Source organism: Solanum verrucosum, unplaced genomic scaffold (assembly GCF_900185275.1).
Source record: "Solanum verrucosum unplaced genomic scaffold, falcon-dt-bn FXZP01000047.1, whole genome shotgun sequence".
Classification (NCBI taxonomy): Eukaryota; Viridiplantae; Streptophyta; class Magnoliopsida; order Solanales; family Solanaceae; genus Solanum; species Solanum verrucosum.
Window position 1 is genome coordinate 677,555 of NW_026020155.1, and position 19,330 is coordinate 696,884.

The following is a 19,330-nucleotide window of genomic DNA, read 5'->3' on the forward strand; positions in this document are numbered from 1 at the left end:
TTAGTACCTTCTTAAGAAGTACTTTTTTGTTTAAATTTATTCATTATATGATTTTGATTGGATATGAAGTATTAAAAAAATTTAGAATTTTGTGATTTTAAACTAAAGATATATAGAATGTACCAAAATGTCATGTAATCTTGCATACTAAATTAGAAAGATGCATTCAGTTAAAAATGAAAATAAGACAAATACATTTAAACAAAGTGAATAATTAATAAAATGATAAGTTTACTACAACAACAACATGAAATCTCACAAGAATAAGGTGTGTAGAAAGTAAAGTGTACAAATCAAACCCCAGACATAAAGAAATTATTTTCAGAAGATATCTATTTTCGATAGGATAAGCAAATAAAATTGGATAGATCTAGCCAATCAAATATATATGTCAAATTGTATTAAGGACAAATTACTTAATTACACTCCTTTACTTACCTTAATATCCATTTATCCCTATTTATTTCAAAAAATTCAAAAATCCCTTATTTACCTATGTATTCCGCATGTATCCCGTGCACAACGCTATGTATCCCGCTATGTGGAATGTATCAAATGCTATGTATCCCGTGCACAACACTATGTATCCCGTGCACAACGTTATGTATCCTGCTATGTGGAATGTATCAAACGCTATGTATCCCCTGCACAACACTATGTATCCCGTGCACAACGCTATGTATCCTGTGCAGGACGCTATGTATCCCGCTATGTGGAATGTATCAAACCTAATGTATCCCGTGCACAACGTTATGTATCCCGCTATGTGGAATGTATCAAACCTAATGTATCCCGTGCACAACGTTATGTATCCCGCAAACATCATTTTTAAGGAATTTTTGATAAATAGAAAACTAGAAGGAATAGGATGTTATTTAGTACTTATAATATGTGGTTCCTATAATTTATACTTGTATAATTGTGCAGAATTTTAATTATGCGCTACATAGATATGCCCTAAATATGCAGACAAGATAATATGGAGTATTAAGCAGGCATATTGTTCCGGGCCGGCGGGTTATGGTGCCGTAATCTGTAGGAAGCATGAAGATGGAGGCCACCGTCAATGTGAAGAGTGAGCATGGTTCTGTATGTAACTCTTCTTTCTTCATCACTCAGCTTAAATCTAAAGGTGCCCAGCAACACTGCTGAAAAAATCTTCATCTGTCTGTAAGCAAATTCCTTCCCCAAACAAATTCTCGGCCCACCCTGCAAATTATTTCCATCAAATTATTATAGCAATAGCACCATATATATGATTGTTGAATAATTATGATGAAGAAAACACAAACATGAAGAGAGGAGCTTCATGTATGCCAAACACATTGATCTTATTTGTAAATAGAATAATTTGCTGATGAACAGAGAGTATAAGTATCTGGTTTGAGTACAGGCCAAAATCATGAACAATACACAAAAACTTTGGCGTTAGACCCCAGACCTCAATTCGATTATCAGAGTTTGTATTAATGAGTACGCATTGGTTCTCCATAAACTGCAAAATTTTGTTTGATCTACTGTCAAATTCAACGAGTTGTCCTTCTTTCTTAGACATTCGCCCTTTAGTTTGTTTTGGGTTCTATGATTTGTAGCTAGGAATGAATTTTTTTTTAGGGAGAGAATGGGAGGTTAGGATGATCGAGGTTGAAGAGGTGTTGAATGAAGAAGGTTCTCATGTGAATGTCCCGTGCACATGAGCTGTGACGTTAACAGATGTTAGGAAGGGGATTAAAAGCTTTATACCAGTTTCTCGCATAATCATACCATTCATCAATCATAATATTTGAAGCCTGTAAAACTTAACAATTGTAATTTGTTTTTTTGTCAAGGTTGGATGGGAAAAACTAGTTCTGTCTGGTGAAGCTAAGCTCTTAGAAGTTTTAACTGTAGTAGTTATAAGATTGTAAGGTTCTGTGGTACCTGGAAGGCTGTGAACTTAAAGGGACTTTCTTGCCGAAAGCAACAATTTTCATCAATCCATCTCTCTGGCCGAAAATCCTCTGCATCATCACCCCATAAAGATGTCATCCTGCCCATAGCCCATGGTTGATATGCGACAGCGTCCCCTTTCCTCACTTTGAACCCATCAGGGAAAGTGTCATCTGATAAACAAACTTTGCCATTCTGCATAGAGAAAAAACTCAATATCAAGACATATATACATGAAGCACTGGCCTAATAGGCATACAAAACTTGTATAAGCATGAAACATTGACCTAATGACATCTATATATTTGTGAATATTTTATCATTCTCACTATATATGTATGTATTACCACAGGAATTGCAGGATATAATCTAAGCGTCTCAGTTAATGATGCATGGAGATACTGCATTTTATCCAGTGCGTCATCAGTAATGCTGTTAGCTAGCTCATCAATACTCGAATTCTGGTTTATTCCAGTTGCTTTCCTGACTTCATCTGCAATTTTTTCTTGTAGGAGAGGGTGCTTGCACATCATGTAGAAGAACCAGGAAAGTGTGCTAGCTGTAGTGTCTTTGCCAGCAATTATAAAGCTAAGGATTATGTCCTTAAGGTACTTTGGATCCGTTTTGTTCATTTCCAGAAACCTAGACAGAATATCTGATTTCTTCATCTGCCAAACACGTAAAAATTCAAATATCATTTGGTGCTCTTGCTCAAGGGCAATAAGTTAGAAGGTTATCTGCTTGAACTTACCACCCTGCTATCATCTCGCGACTTACTCATCTGTTCTATCTTGTTTCTGATAATTTTATATATAAATTCATCAACAACTTTAATACACTTCTTCATATTTGCTTCTGACCCAATGTTTAGAAATCTTTTCACTTTCCAAAACACATCAACGTAGCGATAGAGAGTTACTGCACTAGCTTCATCAAAAGCATTGGAAAAGAGAATGCCTTCTTCAGTTGTAGTGTCTAGATCCACACCTAGTAAAATCTTGAATACCGTCTCCAGTGTTGATTTCGTAAACAAGACCTGCCAAGAAATGGAAGAGTTTTTAGCTTATTATTAACTTGTTAATTTTACTGCAGAAGAGCAAACCAGAGTTCCATACTTGAATATCTGTTGCTTGATTTGAGGTCACAGCTTCAGATACTTTGTGAGCAAGTTTTACTGCACTAATTCTGAAAACTGCACTACTAAAGTCCCTTAAATTTTTGGTGGAGAATTCATAACTTGATATCTTCCGTTGATTTTTCCACTTGTCTCCATCGACTGTGAAGATCCCATCACCGAGAAGATCATTCAATCTGCTGTAATGGTGCCAACCCTGTAACATGATAGAGTGAGAAACTAGTAAATTCTCATCTTGGGCAATCCTCCTCCATTTGAGCTAGCTTTTGGGTGTAAGTTAGGTCTAAGACCTAATTTAACAGCTAGGATAGAGAATGGTGTACATCAATTGTTACAAGCATATGTTAACCATGATTTCATGGTCAGCGAGCTCAAAGGGCCATTTTTTTGTATCAGATTGTGATTGAGAAACTATGTTAAGCATTAACCTTAAGCCAAAAATATGTTACCTTGCCATAGTTGGGGAAATTTGTCTTTAGAATATACTCGATATTAACAGGGTCGGAGGTGTAAACCTCACTTTGGAAAAGATTAAGTATCCTATAGGTATTGTATTTGCTTGCCATTTCTTTCATGTAATCATGCAGCCTGTTGAAATTCAGCAAATGATCGATGATTGTTCCAGCAACAGGATGGTACTTTCCCTTGTTGAAGACAAGTACTTTGAACACAAATGCTGCTACTGCTAAAATGACACAAAATGTTGTAATTGTGAGACTAGTAGGAATAGATAGAACATCCATCTCTTTCCTCTCCTCTTTTCAGTGTGAATGACAATGTTAAGCTGCTTGAGAATGACTTTACCATATATAAAATAATGTAAATATAAATATTTGAGATTCAGACCCCCTTATTAAAGATTGATGTAACATACTAACTAACCCGTTAAAAAAATATTATAGAACAGGACTAACATACACTTTTTTTTGGATGGTTGTTACCTGCTGTATTGTGCTTAATTAGTTTAAATATAATATTATTTTTCTTGTTATTTAAATTCTATTGTATCATATAGTTTAAATTTATCGTTTATTTTATGTAACAATCAATTTGGCGTAGTGATCACATTGTTACCTTAATATTTTCTTCTCATTTTATCTTTAGTTAGTATTATTTAAAATCATATTTAATTTCATCTTTTATTCTACCTTTTCATAGTAACTCTACCTTGTATCTTATTTTTTTTAGATTTATCATTCAAATTAAGTCACTGGAGAATGAAACAATCTATCTAAACAACATACCATACAAAACAAAGTGTCAATCGTATTCGGGAAAAAAAGCTCCGTAAGCGTTTAGGTATCTGTCATCGTTCATTGTTATCCACAATCACTTGCGCGTTACACATGACTCCACAAGATAACATATTTTAATTGGTTGTTCCATGTAATACTAGATATAAAGGGTCGTGCGATATATGTAATTCTTCCGTCCAAATTTATGCGATAAGATGAAATTTAGAAAGTTAATTAAATTTTTATTTTAAAATTAAATTATTTTTAATTATAAAAATATAATATTTTTAATGAGACGGAATAAAAATAAAAGTGCGTCAATCACTGAAAAAAGTATAAACCCCTATTTTATAGTTACATATTGAGGTACAATATCCACAAAATATGTCCTCATAAATCCTAATTCCTATTTATTGCCCTTTATCATTGTTTAGTAACGGCTAGCGACGATTTCAAAATCTTGCTTAACAATTGATCCTATACATAAACATCATAATAAAGTATTTATGTCAAATTGCCTTAATAAGTTCTCATTCGCGCTATAATCATTCAAATAAAATGTCTATTCAAGCCATGAAATCATTATAAAGAAATTCTTAATCTAAAAATATAAAACTATGTCCTAGATAGATCATACTACTAATGGTTATATTCAAGTCAATCACTACTCAATCTTTGTAAATTTTATGTGATTTAAATTAATATGTTTCCTTAAGAACCAGTGTCATAACAATGAAAAATACAGTTAGAATGCATCTCATGTTCACTCCTACGCATATCAAAATATTTTTCCAACCCCAACTCTACATTGTTTTTCTATTTTAGATCCTTAGTTTTTATATAAGGTTGTATCCGGTGACGGAGCCAAGAATTTCACAAAGAGGGTCCAAAAATTAAACAACAAAAGCTCTTTTAAAATGGGGAAAAAATTGTTCCAAGTGAGATTTGAGCACGCGAGCACTGGATCATTAAAGATGTCTAAACGCGCATTCAAGACATCTTAAACCACTAGATTATAAGAACCTATTAAGTCAAGGATGTCCAAAATATGTTATTTAACCACTTCGTGTCATTTTACTTGTATATGCGATATATTTTTTCAGACGAAGGGTGTCCAATTGGACACACTGGCATACATGTGCCTACGCCACTGGTTGTATCTGTAAGCCTGTTTGATCAAAATCTAAAATCAGCTTATTTTAAAAGAGTATTTTTGGGGAGAAGTAATTTATGTTTGATCAATAAATTTAAAATACAATTTTGAACAACAATTAGTGTTTGGCCAAGCTTTTTAAAAGTGTTTTGAAGTACTTTATATTTTTTCAAGAGTATTTTTCAAAGAAGTGTTTTTCGAAAAAAGTTACTTTCTTTTGCTTCTGAAAAAACAGTTTTTTCTAATCCTCCAATACACTCATTTTCTATCAAAAGTTTAATCAAACATCTCACTTTTTTTAAAATAAGCATTTTGGCCTCTCAAAAGCTTGGTTATAATACTAACCATATCAACCAACAAAAGATTACTGCTTACCCAAAGAATAACTATTTGGGGGCTTCTTTCAATTTTGTTCCTTTGACCAAACTTATTTACCAGAGCTAGTCCAAATATACAAAACATATACATTGATTATGTATATGTATGTGTAGTATATGTGTATTTATACAATATACTAAACCTATACATTTTCCGGCTATTTTATAAACTAGATCACCCAAAGGTATTGAGTCGTAATTATCCCCTCTTTTTTCCATTTTGGGGCATGAAAATACTTAGAAGAAGCCAAAGCAGGCTGTGAATCCTAATCTGGTCATATTGAATGTAAAACAAGACCACCACAAGTATGGCATATGAAAGTATATCTCTCATGTCTTCAGATGGAATGCCAGGCACTGAAGACATATCTATTGAAGAACCAAATAAGTATTTTTGCACTTTGTAATAAAATTGTCTCTTCATCAATCCAGAACAGCGCTCATGTTAATACTCCTTCCTATTTCATCACTCAAACTAGATAAAACAACCTTTATTTCCGTCATCAAAACTTGAGGTGATCCTCTTACAGAAAATTCGCAAACAACTCCATTAACTTCAATCGTGCTGCAGCCAGGAACGGTCTTTTCGATCTGTTTCTCCTTCATTAGAGCTCTAATTTCCTTGACATGATCAAACCTTCTAGCTTTGGCATATATATCGCAAAGATTAACATAAAAGGCATGGTTCAGAGGCTCTAAAGCAATTAAATACCTGGCAACTTTTTCTCCTAACTGAAAATTCCGGTGCATTTGACAGCCACCAAGTAGTGCACCCCAAACGAAAACATCTGGCTCCATTGGCATATTTCTGATTAGCCCTTCTGCTTCATCAAAGAGACCAGCTCGACCAAGAATGTCAACCATGCAAGCATAGTGTTGGACTTGTGGCTCTATGTGATAAGCATGCCTCATCACACGGAAACACCAACGGCCTATCTCTATAAGGCCAGAATGAGCACAAGATGACAGCAATGCAGTAAAAGTCACAGCATTAGGTCTCACTCTAGCTGTTTCCATGTCCAAGAAAAGCTCGAAAGCTTCTCTTCCATTACCATTAATTGCAAATGCAGAAAGCATAGCCGTCCATGCCAAAACATCCTTATTATTCATTGACCTAAAAACATCAAGGGCTTTAGAAACACTCCCACATTTGCCATACATATCGACTAATGCTGTTGCAATCACCATATCACACTCCATTCTGCTTGTATTCAAGTAATCGTGCACCCACCTCCCCTGATCAACCGCGCCAAGAGAAGCACAAGCTGAGAGGACACTAGCAATTGTCAGTTTATCTGGACTAACCATATCATCACCAGAAACTTGCATTTCATAGAAGAATTCTAAAGCGTCCTTTGGCCTACCTCCTTGTACGAACCCCGTGATGATTGAATTCCAAGTGACAATATTCCTCCTCTTCATTCTCCTAAACAACTCTAAGGCCATATCAAGCTCTGAATTTCTCAAACACCCAATTACTATAGAATTCCACGAAACAACATCTCGATTAGACATTTCATCGAACACCTTCCTTGCATTATCCACTGACCTACATTGTGAATACAGAGTAATCAAAGAATTCTGCACAAAAACATCACCGTGAAACCCAAACTTAACAACATGGGCATGAACACTTGATCCGACAAGTCCATCAACTCTGCTCACGCAATGTTTTAACACGAAGGGAAATGTAATACAGTCAGGTGTAATACCATCAAAGAGCATTTGTCTGTACAAAATTAAGGGCTGAGATGAACTGGGGTCATGGATTCTTGAAGCGTGAGCTCTGATCATGGAGTTGTAAATGAAGAGAGTTTTTTGTGGAACGAGCCTGAATACGGTGTCGGCATAGGTGAGAGACCCTGATTGAGAAACTGTGCAGAAGAAAATAATGCGAGAGATTAAGAACCAACGGTCAGTGATGAAGAACTGAGGGGATGTAGTGATGTGGGCATGAATCTGCTTGAGCTCTCTCATGCTTCTGCAATTCTCAAGCAGGCATACTAGAGTATTCTTCAAATGTAATCGTTGCAACTCCATCATTTTCGAAGCTCCAACAATAGAAAATCGGAAATAATGAAATTGGGAACCGTCAGCCATAACAATAACATACCCAGTGTAATCATTACCATCTGCAATAACGATTGCCAGGAAAAAGACGCGCATTCCAATCAAAAAGCCGAGATGTTTAGTTTAGTTTGTTTGTTTTTGTGGTGTCTTACACAAAGCGTAGGCAAAATGCACCTTCGCCTATTGTTATTAGAATGTTGATTCACTGGACCTGGTTAATGCAGTGGCAAGGTGAGGAAGATACCATGGCGTGGCATGAATTGACATTCAAAAATTCTTGGAAAAGATGGATTACACATTGCTAAAAGGAAAGAATCAAATGAACAGATAAACTTGCGAAGTTTGGTAGCTGATCGACAACACAATTTCACCTGAAAAGATGGGAACGTTGCTTTACAAGTTGCTTCCTGGATTTCGTAGAAACTTCCCGACATGGGATTTGAAAGGGTTACAACAGACAAATACGTATGCTTATTGAACAGTCAATTTCAGCAGCCAGGAAAGGGAATTGGAGTTGGTCCAAAAACAACAATTTCGAAAAGAATTCTTTGCTTAATCTTCACTTACTGGAACTTGAAATGAAAATCAATCAAGATGCAAAGAAAAGATGAGCATAACTTCCGAAAAAACTGGCTTCTGGGCGGCTCCCTACTCTCACATGGCCTGTGCATTTCATCCTCTCCTCTATAGGAAACCCTCAATCCCCTTTCCTGCCTGCACTTCCCTGTATATCGCAAGGGCTTCATCCATTACTTTAGTCTGAGCCAACAACTGCGCTCTCTTCTTCCCAGAAGGATGGGTAGACAAATAATCTCTCAAGGCTGATTCACCAGAAATTTTTCCCAGCTTCTCATAGACTGAGGGAGCTATTCGAGGGTTATAGCCAGCAGAAGCCATCAATAGCAGCCCTATGTAATCTGCTTCCATCTCCATCCTGGTACACAGAAATGCATGAGAACTTGATACGACTGGAAAAAACAGGCAAACATTCATCCTATCTAACACCATGAAATGACTAGTTGCTTGTATTACATATGCATGCTTACTAAGAAGACGTGTGCACCCCACACAGATAAAACGGTTGAGATATAACAGGGTACATCAACAGAATTTAACAAAAACCCACATAACAAGTAGGTGATGCCATAAAGGTTTGAAGCCAAGAGTTTAAGTTCCAAACTCTCTATGATCAGTGATTACTGATATCACCAACCTATACTGCTGGAACAAGCTCATTGAGCAATTAACTCAAGACTTTAACCTACAAAAGCAAGCCTAATATATAGACTCCGAGAAACAACAGCAGACTTACTGTTGCACTATCTCATTAACTATGAACTGCAGGATCACAGTAAAACTCTGAACACGGAGTGATCACTTACAAACTTTTTTCATCTGAAAGATATAAACAAGTTAAAAGAAGCAAAAAGTTACTAGATCCCTATTGAGCACATTAATAATGTGCACCAGACTTCCTCTCTTCATTTCATTTTTTATGTTGGACGGGTGATGGAAAGGTGGATGGAAAGGTGGGTTACACAACAGATATTGCCACTCGCATTCATTTTGAATGTTGAGGTTTCTAATCCCTTTGGAGATAGAAATCCTTTTCAAATTGTTTCTTTCGAGTTTCGCCACTCACAACATGATCTCGACAGAGTTCTAAAGCCCTTTACACCAGTGACTAAATGGAGTATGTCAAACACAAACAAATTCAAATTTGTAAGTCCTGGAGTCAACAACTAAACTGATGTCACAAATGAGGAGACTAGGATATGCTTTCAATGCATTTATAAAAACAGTCAGAAAGTAGCTTTAAGTTATAAGAAACATAAGCTGGTAACATATTATTGCTTCTGTTCACACAGACTATATCATCTATTGGCACCACTAAAGCTAAGAAGCACTTAAGTGCATGAGAGGATAAAACCTCAAAACATTGGGTGTCCAACTTGAGTTGGCCGGCAGAGATCCACAAATTAACTATGAGTAAATTCTAACAAGTCATACTTACCATGTTTTGCTCTCTCTTTCACACACACAAAAAAAACTCCTAGCAGGATAAAAAGAAGGGAAATATTCCTGAGAACCGCCTTAGATACACTCCAAAGATTAGCCCCTAAGCTTTAGAAAACTCAGGTTCCTATTTCCCAAAATTATACTTCTCGGACAAAAGGCTCATCAAATGACAAGACACCCTATAACCACACAGGAATTAATATTTTAGTTGCATACTGCTATCATAGATATTTCAGGCAAGATACACGCTGGGTATGACCGAGATGAGGTATTTCTTGTTTCAGTTTTGGATAGAGCTTCCTGATTTTCAGATACAAATAACATACTAAAATTGATATTTGCTGGACAAATTTGAGACCACAATGCAATTGTGAGAAGAAGTAACAGTGTGGGTCATTTCAAATAATAAACACCAGGACTCAAACTAAACCGATACTTCTTGGGAAAATTCTGAAGGGCAGCTAGCAGTTTGTGAAAGGGTTTCTAGTTGAAAACTCTCTTTAGATTTTGTGTTAACATGGAATGCCAAAAATTCGCTTCGAGAAGATGTGCTTGTAAGCTATCCTCGTGGTTAAGCACACTGCTTTATTGTTTTCCAACAATCATCTTTAGTTTGTAACTCCCATTAATAATGAGATGTCTTCGATAATATCTTATGGAATAATATCCAGTTAGATGGTAATTTGACTAATTCACAATCTATACAGTTAAAATCAGTAAGAATTGATGGAATATATCTTATAGCTTTAGTTTTTCATTGTTATTAATGATTATTACAACTCCTTAGACTTCAAACATATAAAGGAAAACTATCAAACAGCATACATAAACTACACATCTATAATAGCCCTTCTGTATTTTGATTCTCATATTTTCATACTGTACTCATATCTGTTACCCTACCTTATCAAATAAAAAAATGTACTCATATTTATGCCCGTGCTACATAGCTGATGCTCAACAAATATCCTTTCTTTTTTAAGTTTCGTCTTCTTTATGTTTTAGGAAAACTCACTAGTTAATGAAACTGACAAATTTATAGAGCTGAACAGATAAATGAGAGATCGATCAGGGTTGAATCAACACGCAAAGTAGGTAAAGGATAGAGAACGAGAAAATCCATCTAAAGAGGGGGAACCAACACCATCAGAAGATGAGTGCACATGCACTTCAGTTGCACCCCGCTGACCATTATCAAGTTAATGTGGATAAAATGGGAACTTGGTCTTTTCCAGACAGCTTGAAATGTCAAACTCATTAGAACCCTGGTACAAATCAGTCAAGGGAAGATCCTCTCCTTTGCCCATCACTGCAGAAAGCAAGTAGAGGAGCATCCTTGGAAGCGCTGAAAACCAATTTAGTTTTAGTAGTAGTAGAGTTTGGTCAGAGTGTTACTTGTAGCTGTTTCCAAATGAATCCACCTCAAGTCCTAAGGTTAAAAATTCAATGCTTCGTTATTTGTAAACTTAATATATATGATATATTTTGTACATATAAGAATTTATTCAGTTCTGTTTGGTATTTTTTTGGTTTATCTAATAAAATTAGGAAACCTATCATAATTATTCGGGACAGTTATAGATCTATATTGAAACCTATAATTTTATCATAAGTAGACCAAGAATCGGTTCAGTAAGGTTCAGTTCAGTTAGTACAATCCATTCTCAGAAAACCATTGACACACCTAATATTATCAACTTATTCTACTTTATAATTATACCTTCCGAACAAATACCTTATAAATGTTTACATGTAAAGCTAGAGTTAAGTTATCGAGTTCCCACACACCCTGTTCTGCTGGATCAAAGCAGCAGAAACAAATTGGCATAACTTATTTTTCTTTTTTCTTTGATTGTTCTACAAGCTCTATTCACTTTGTATACAGTAGAAGCAATGATACTAGGGGTAGAACATTGGATTCCCAACTACCAACAATTTCAATGTCCACCATTATGATGTACTATGACATATGCATCTGACATGGAGGGACAACCTCTTAGAAGGGCCCATGTGTGTGCAATGAAAACCATAGCACGAAACATAATGAAACTTAGATAGGGAGTACAAAAAAGTTAATGTAAAATTCTTCTTCTTAACATGAATGTTGGAGGATGCAAATGAAAAGAAACAAGGGACAATAAAGACATCCAACCAAGATTTTGATGTGACCACCTCTATAAAAAGAGGCTCAAGTTCTATGCCTACATGTTGCAATGATCCCCATCAACATTTAACAAATATTTCACATATGCTACTTACATAACACACAAAAATGAGCTTTCTGGGATGACATAATCTATGATGCACACTTGTTCGCTACGTATTGGCTGTATATGCGGACATGACATTCCTATGACTATAAAATTTTCCAACTTAATACAATTGAATAACAGAGAGAACTGGCAGGATAAGACACAACAATGTTGACTAAGTCCTAAAAGAGAGATTAAACATAAAACACATAAGCAAGAGAAACTTACAGAATCCAGAAAATAAAAGGTGATACACATACCTGCGTGAAAATGGAAGCCTTAGGAACAGGGCTGACATGGTGTTAACAACATCAGGCATCACAAATTGATAAAGAACCAATTGAATGATAGCAAACCACAAATTTTTTGTAATTCCCTCAGCAGCATGGCGAGCCACAGCATGCCCAACCTATCAAGCAAGCAAAGGCGTGAATACTAAAAACAAGGCAGAGATGTACCTGTACACAATGCACTAAACGAATAAAACGACAAAGCTGATATACACCTCATGCCCAATGATGGTTGCAATTTCAGCATCCGTCCTAAAATGTTCGAGCAACCCTGTGAAAACTACAATCTTCCCTCCAGGCAAACAGAAGGCATTTACAACAGGATCATTTACAACCAAAACCTCCCACTGCAATCCCTCGATATGCCCGGTAGCAGACTCTGACCCCTTCTCCTGTCCCTTCTTTCTACTTTTCTGAACCCAACTGTCATCTAGAATCTCATCGTCTTTACTCCACTTCGCCTCAGGGTTACTATCACTTAATGCCATCAAAGTCTCATGCCCACTAGTCTCATGAGGTTCCACGGCATCTGATGCGTAGTGAAGATCAGTCCATACCTGCTCTTTTCGCAATCCTCTTTGTAAAGCTTCAATTATATCTGTAGCTATCAATCTCACCCTAACACTTTCCGGGTGTATAGCAGGCAATATTTTCCCTTTGAATGACTTTTTCATCTCTTGAAACTGAGACTCACCCAGCCTTTTCTCGATATCTTTAGACAGAAGCACAAAATGGGTTCTTTTAGTATAGGGTATAGTCTCCAAATTACCCAGATAAACAGTTATCACTAATCCTGAACCCACCAAAACAACAATAAGAACAATTCTTGGATTCTGAAACCATCTATGAGGACCCCTTGGACGAAAATGATGAATTTGGTGTCGATCAACGTAGTAATATCTTTTAGCCCCACCGAAAAAGGGGCCACTGTACTGATTTTGCTTAATTCCGTACTGGAAGCACGAATTTCTCAAAATCCTTGAGGACCCAGATGGACTAGGTTTGCCTAAAGCGTTTGGTACCAAAGAATTGCAGTGATTGGTTCGCTGAATTGAATTGTTGAATGAAAACTTTGATGCGAAACTTCGAAAAGCATCAATGCCAACTTTTGATCTTCTGTACCATCCCATGATGCTTCGAGGACCTCAAAAATCAACAAGAATGATGATAGGAAGTAGGAACAAAAGTCATTCAGATATCAATTAGTTGGAGCAGAGTTATTCTACAAAATTTTCCCAAAATATAAGAAGCAAAAGCAATGAATGGAATCCAAAAATCAGGTGAATAGAGAAGGCGAGGAGAGGGTGGAAGTGTCTGGAAACTGCCCGGCTCAAATCAATGAAGTATGTAAAATATATTTATTGAAAAATCATTAGATTCTTTTTCAAAGAATTTGAAAATAGTAAGATAAATACATTGAAATTAAGGATTATATGTATTTCGTCATTCTCAAATTACATGTATAGGTGTGGGTATGATTCAATATTTTTCCTATGATAATCATAATTTATTTGACTTTCACTTGTATATATTCATATATTAAAAGTATAACTTTAATTAAAGAGTGAATTTTTCAACTTCTTAGACCTTAATTTCAAGTACTACCTTTTCCTTTTCAATTTTATGTCCAACTTTAGTAATATATTTAGACTAAGGAAAAAGCAAATTTGTTGAGTTAAAAATACAAGCTGGAAAAGAAAAAATGGAGGCAAGCAAGAAATAAAAAAAATAGTAAGTGAATTGAACCTATATATGGAAAATCTAATGTTAGTATTCCATAAACAGCAGCCGTAATATACATTTTTTTCTTCATCATCGCAAAATTTTGAACCCACGACAGGGCGAAAAAAATCCTGTACAGTCAGTCAGCTGTCTGAATAAATTGTTTGTATTCTTCACCATCTACGGCGGCCTAAGTTTCCATAACCTCTCCCACCACCACCTCTTCCGCCTCTGCCTCCAGAAAATCGACCTCCATTTCTCCTGTCAGAGAAGCCACCACCAAATCTTCCACCTCTCGACTGATCTTTCTCTTGTAACCGGGGCAGTTCTTTTACTACCTCTAAGCTTACACCTTGTGCGTTCTTCCCTACATAGCCCCATCAGGAAAGGAAAAAGTAAAGATGAGAAAGAGCTTAGACAAGCAGTGACACTGATTAATGAGGCTTTAGAGTAGGTAGCATTTGTTTGGATGATTTCTATCCACCTATGGTAGATCAATTGCAGAAATGGAGAAACATACCGGCTAGAAATGTATCCAGGTCATCAGCAGATACATCAAAAACTGCACCCTTTCCATCGGCTGTCAAAGTAAGACCTTTGATTGATTCAACCTTCTCCTCAGATAGGAACCCCCGCAAAACATTATATGCAAAGCTGCCATATTAACAAAAGTACAAAAGATCAACAGAGGAATTATTCAAACCAAACTAACAATAGGCTCTGCCATATTTAGCTCTCACTGAGTGAGATTCATCTTCATGGTAAGACTTGTTATAATAGGAGATAGTAAGAAAACCATTTACTGAACATGGTTTAAATACTCACGAAGGTGAAAATATGGGCCTCCCGCACTCAAGAAGTAGAGTAACACAGTTCTCCATGGAAGAAAGAAGCGAACGACTATTGATCTCAGAGTAGCCCTGGAAAAGCAAGAGAAGAGTCCTGTCAACCATAAGGCCAGACTTGGTTCCCCAGTCAGACAAGTAACGAGGAGAAATACTTACAGCTGCCTTGGCAAGTGCCTTCGCAAGCAATTCAGCTGGTGATAGTTCAGAGGTATGTAGAAGCTCCTCTGCAGCAGCCTTGAAAGCAGGTATTACACTACAGAAATTTGCAAATAGATTAAATGGTAGAGCGATGGCACATTAAAATTCATAAAAAGCACAAACGAAAAACATACCTATCAGAAATTTCAGCAATTGCTTCTGCTGCTTCTTTCCCAGCAGCTTTAGCAACATCAGCTGGCTGTGGAGCAGATAGATGCTCGAACTTGACACCAGATTCTCTTTCAATCTTAGAGATGTTGGACTTCTTAGGATCGTAAAGCATTACAGCAACACCAGTATTTCCTGAATGATATAATAATAACAAACAAATATAAGTAAGAATGTTCGTGAATTTCAGTGATCTAATGAAAGCAATTCGAACATTAGCATCTCACCTGCTCGTCCAGTCCTGCCAGATCGATGAATATACGCTTCAACATCACGTGGAGGCTCACACTGACCATATATAGTAACTTTAGCATTCACAAATACCAATAAAGTTTGAGCATCAATGTCGAATATGAACTTAATATTATCAAACCTGAACAATTAACTGAACGTTGTCGATATCCAATCCACGTGCTGCTACATTTGTGGCCACTAATGTAAGGAACTTTCCTGATCTGAATCCAGCAAGTGTAATCTGGAACAGCATGCAACAATCAGAGTAACAGATGTTAGTTGAGAATTGGAAGAATCTAAATTCATAACTATAAAATTTGTTGAAGGAGTCGAGGAATGTGACAAATAGTCAACTTATGCAAAGTCCTTTTGGCTTTAATATTCTTACCATCAACAATAGAAGGTGATTGATTATATCTGGAGAAATTATCATCCTCTTAATTCTTAAAAGCAGCAAAGTCACCAAAAAGAGAGCAGGAAAGATTGCGAAAGAGAGCATGCCAGAATACATCACTTATGTTAAACAAAAATTTTACCTCACGCTGGGACTGTTGTATCTCTCCATGCAAAGCACGTGCCCCAGGCAATATGCCAGCTAGCTCCGAAGCATAACCCCTTGTCTCAGTGAAAATAATTGTGCGTCCACCACTGATATTTCATGGCAAAAAGGACGGAAAATGATCTCATAAGTTGATTGTCATTCTAAAAATCTCAAACGGACAGATACTTAAGAATGAGAAACAACCAACCTGCTGTAGCAGCGAATGATATCAGGAATCAGCTGAGATCTGGCTGAACTAGAGCATGGGATAATAATATGCCTCACATTCTTGCTGGCCTTCATTTTCTCATCACCAACAAGATCAGCTGTTTTCTTATCAGGTTTGAGAAACTTCGAAGATATCTGACACCAGAAACAGATCACTATTCAGGAGAGAAGAAAATGTAAGCGTAGGACATAGAATTTGTACATCTCCCATTTACCCCCAAGGTGGGCAGTTTTCCAAGCTCTGAAGAAGCAATTTGTTTCGAAATAAACTAAGGGCTATGAAACATTCACCTGGTGCAAACACTGACTAGAATTTATAGAAAAAGAGAGATAAGAAACTAACATGCTTCACCCAGCTCGGCAAAGTGGCACTGAAAAGAAGTGTTTGAACTTGGCTTGCATCTTCTACCTTGCCTTTAAAATTCAAAGGAGAAAAGTAGAAGAAAAGCATAACAAAATCAGTAACCATAATATGACAAGACCCCTGGAAATGACATCTAATGCACAAACAAATTTCAGCTCTCAAAGAGAGAATATTACACAGACATAACTGACAGCATCAGATAATGAGAGGGTAAAAGATCAGATAATAAGGGTAAGATACCGCTGAATAGTAGCATACCTAATATAAATTCAACATCATCAACAAAACCAATTTTCAACATTTCATCAACTTCATCAAGAACACGGAACTTTAGGGACCTGAAATCAATATTTCCTCTTTCGATGTGGTCCTGAGGAAAATTTGCAAGGAGTAAATCTAAACTCTCTGAAGCATGAAAACATAACAACAACGAATATTCCAGAGTCACAAAATATAAGACCAATTAATACACTACCTTAATTCTTCCAGGAGTACCTACGACGATATCAACTCCTCTTTTCAGTTGAACTTGTTGTTGTCCCATGGGTGAATTTCCATATAAACAACATGAAGTTAGCCCCACAGCCCCACCATAAACTTCAAAGTCAGCAAACACCTATATTAACATGAAGTGAGAAAACAAAAGTCTGCAGTTCACATTCAGCGAAGAGGTCAACTTCCACAAGGCCTCTAAAATAATACCTGAAGTGCCAACTCCCTAGTAGGTAAAAGCACTAAGACACTTGGAGCCCTCCCATACCCTGTTTTCCGTGATACTTTAGTAGGTCCATTTATCAGGGACTCCAATATGGGCAACACAAAGGCTAATGTTTTACCCTGCAAATGTGGGAACACAAATTGAAATAATAACCTGTTAGAGACTATTTAGTCAACAAATAATCACAAACATTGCCTCAATTGTCTTGTGATACTGGAATATTTGGTCCCTTACTATTCTTATGGTAATAGAAACAAAGTGATAACTGTCCATTCATCGTAATGAATAAGCAATGGCAAAGTTTTAATTTAAAATAGAAACTATCAACTTCTGTGTTCTCAGAAAACTCATTTCAGATAAAAATTCGCATCAAAGGGAAACCCATGTACCTTTAGAGGATCCTCATTAATACATCCTCATAAGCACCATAGGGTACTGTAAGTTTCTTCAAAGAGGTGAACACGGGAACAGAGGGAGTACCCCTTGGACAAGTAAATAGCAATTTTGAAGTTTGGACGAAAATGTGGGACATGAAGTCAATGGAACTCTATCAATTGTGGTTCTAGAATGAAAATCACCAGAAAATGTGAGCTGCTCCTGTGTAGGTCAGTATACGTGGACAGCACAAGAATGAGAATCTCATAAAGAACTAAGGTTTTCTTCCCCCGCCTAAGAGCCAAGCGCATGTAGATTCTTATAGATGACTTGCTTAGTTGCCTAATTCTAATTTCCAAGGAACACATGGACATTTATTATCATGTTTGGGGTTAGAATTTCCCCAATGCCACACTCTATACAGAACATAATCAAATCAGTAAAATTAACATTACAAGTTGCTAGTCCACTGACAGAAACAAGCATTTAAATTATAATAAATGACAGCCATAATTTTTAAATGGCATAATACATAAATAGACAAGTAAGCACTCCAACATTAAGAGTGCACATCACTAGGTCTAACTAGCAACTAAACACTCTAATTTGTCCCCACTGTGTCCACCCAATGCTGACATGACACATAAATTTTGGAGGTGTCTAGATAATCATGTTGTAAGTTGGAGTGTTCAACGAGCAAAGTGGAGGCTAGTGGAGTTATCTAGACGTGCATACTCAAAGTTGAAGCGATTACTTGTCCGCTGAGGCCAAGTTTGAGAGTTTGTTTATGTATTATGTTTTTTTTAAAATATCAGCATGCAGTTTTAAGTTATTAACTGAACACCAAAAAAAATATAAATCAAGAAATGTTGTTTCACTGTATAAGAGTTAAGAAGGTAATTGCAAAGAGTACATACCTGACCAGTGCGAGCTCGACCAACCAAGTCAGACCCATCCAATATGGTATCAAAAGTCATAGCTTGAATAGGAAACAGCGCATGTATCCCTTTGGTAATCAAAGCTTCTCTCAGTGGCACTGAAATCCTAAAATTAGACAAGGCATTAGGATCCTCCTCTTTCTCCTCACTATCCTCCTCCACCAATTTAGCCTCATCCTCATCCTTTTTCTTCTTCTTCTTCTTTTCATCCGGTTCCAAAACCTCCGAATATCCATTCTCCTGATCATCCAAGCTTAAAGCTTTACGCTTCTTATCTTTCTTCTTACTCTTCTTTATCTCCTCTGAATCAGACCCAGAATCAATCTTGGTCTTCTTCGACTTCTTATGGGAGTCGGCGGATGACCCATTTCCGCTCTTCTTCAGCTCCATCAAATCTTCAGACGCCATTGTTTCACTTTCAACAAGTGCAGGCATTACAAGCTCTGTAAATTGAGTGTATAAAAAGATAGAAATGTAAGCTTGAAGGTTAGAAAATGGCGGTGGTCCTGCTGATACTGTATTGCAGTTGAGCTGCA

General features: G+C 36.6%; 4 protein-coding genes across 4 annotated transcripts; all 4 read right to left on the reverse strand.

The window, feature by feature from the left end:
- Window positions 1–911: 911 nt before the first annotated feature.
- Window positions 912–3,807, reverse strand: LOC125828257 (cytochrome P450 704C1-like). Its single transcript, XM_049507570.1, has 6 exons — window positions 3,514–3,807; window positions 3,045–3,260; window positions 2,681–2,965; window positions 2,277–2,597; window positions 1,921–2,124; window positions 912–1,209 (listed from the first exon to the last, which is right to left on the reverse strand). Exons 1-6 carry the CDS (start codon window positions 3,805–3,807, stop codon window positions 988–990), a joined length of 1,542 nt encoding a protein of 513 aa, XP_049363527.1. The 3' UTR covers window positions 912–987.
- Window positions 3,808–6,252: 2,445 nt separating this feature from the next.
- LOC125828258 (pentatricopeptide repeat-containing protein At5g66520-like) lies at window positions 6,253–7,995 on the reverse strand. The gene has a single exon (XM_049507571.1). It carries the CDS (start codon window positions 7,993–7,995, stop codon window positions 6,253–6,255), a length of 1,743 nt encoding a protein of 580 aa, XP_049363528.1.
- Window positions 7,996–8,222: 227 nt separating this feature from the next.
- On the reverse strand, window positions 8,223–13,787 carry LOC125828245 (uncharacterized). The gene is made up of 3 exons (XM_049507560.1): window positions 12,676–13,787; window positions 12,431–12,579; window positions 8,223–8,833 (listed from the first exon to the last, which is right to left on the reverse strand). Exons 1-3 carry the CDS (start codon window positions 13,588–13,590, stop codon window positions 8,584–8,586), a joined length of 1,314 nt encoding a protein of 437 aa, XP_049363517.1. The 5' UTR covers window positions 13,591–13,787; the 3' UTR covers window positions 8,223–8,583.
- A 539-nt stretch (window positions 13,788–14,326) lies between these two features.
- On the reverse strand, window positions 14,327–19,330 carry LOC125828308 (DEAD-box ATP-dependent RNA helicase 7-like). The gene is made up of 14 exons (XM_049507620.1): window positions 18,774–19,330; window positions 17,466–17,600; window positions 17,239–17,379; window positions 17,022–17,133; window positions 16,743–16,813; window positions 16,380–16,534; window positions 16,167–16,278; window positions 15,770–15,871; window positions 15,624–15,684; window positions 15,363–15,531; window positions 15,187–15,283; window positions 15,008–15,102; window positions 14,703–14,836; window positions 14,327–14,549 (listed from the first exon to the last, which is right to left on the reverse strand). The coding sequence occupies exons 1-14, from the start codon at window positions 19,227–19,229 to the stop codon at window positions 14,356–14,358; spliced, it is 2,034 nt and encodes a 677-aa protein (XP_049363577.1). The 5' UTR covers window positions 19,230–19,330; the 3' UTR covers window positions 14,327–14,355.

Bases quoted from the DNA above. Each gene is read 5' to 3' on its own strand.
- LOC125828257 (XM_049507570.1), bottom strand. From the start codon at position 3,807: ATGGATGTTCTATCTATTCCTACTAGTCTCACAATTACAACATTTTGT. The intron at 2,966-3,044 runs GTATGGAACTCT...ATTTCTTGGCAG, and splicing joins ATCAAGCAACAGATATTCAA to GTCTTGTTTACGAAATCAAC. The intron at 2,125-2,276 runs GTAATACATACA...TTCTCTATGCAG, and splicing joins TATATCCTGCAATTCCTGTG to AATGGCAAAGTTTGTTTATC.
- LOC125828258 (XM_049507571.1), bottom strand. From the start codon at position 7,995: ATGCGCGTCTTTTTCCTGGCAATCGTTATTGCAGATGGTAATGATTAC.
- LOC125828245 (XM_049507560.1), bottom strand. From the start codon at position 13,590: ATGGGATGGTACAGAAGATCAAAAGTTGGCATTGATGCTTTTCGAAGT. The intron at 12,580-12,675 runs GTGTATATCAGC...CTTGCTTGATAG, and splicing joins CAACCATCATTGGGCATGAG to GTTGGGCATGCTGTGGCTCG. The intron at 8,834-12,430 runs GTATGTGTATCA...TCTGTGTACCAG, and splicing joins AGGCTTCCATTTTCACGCAG to GATGGAGATGGAAGCAGATT.
- LOC125828308 (XM_049507620.1), bottom strand. From the start codon at position 19,229: ATGCCTGCACTTGTTGAAAGTGAAACAATGGCGTCTGAAGATTTGATG. The intron at 15,872-16,166 runs GTAAAATTTTTG...ATGCTGTTCCAG, and splicing joins TACAACAGTCCCAGCGTGAG to ATTACACTTGCTGGATTCAG. The intron at 15,685-15,769 runs GTTTGATAATAT...ATATATGGTCAG, and splicing joins ACGTTCAGTTAATTGTTCAG to TGTGAGCCTCCACGTGATGT.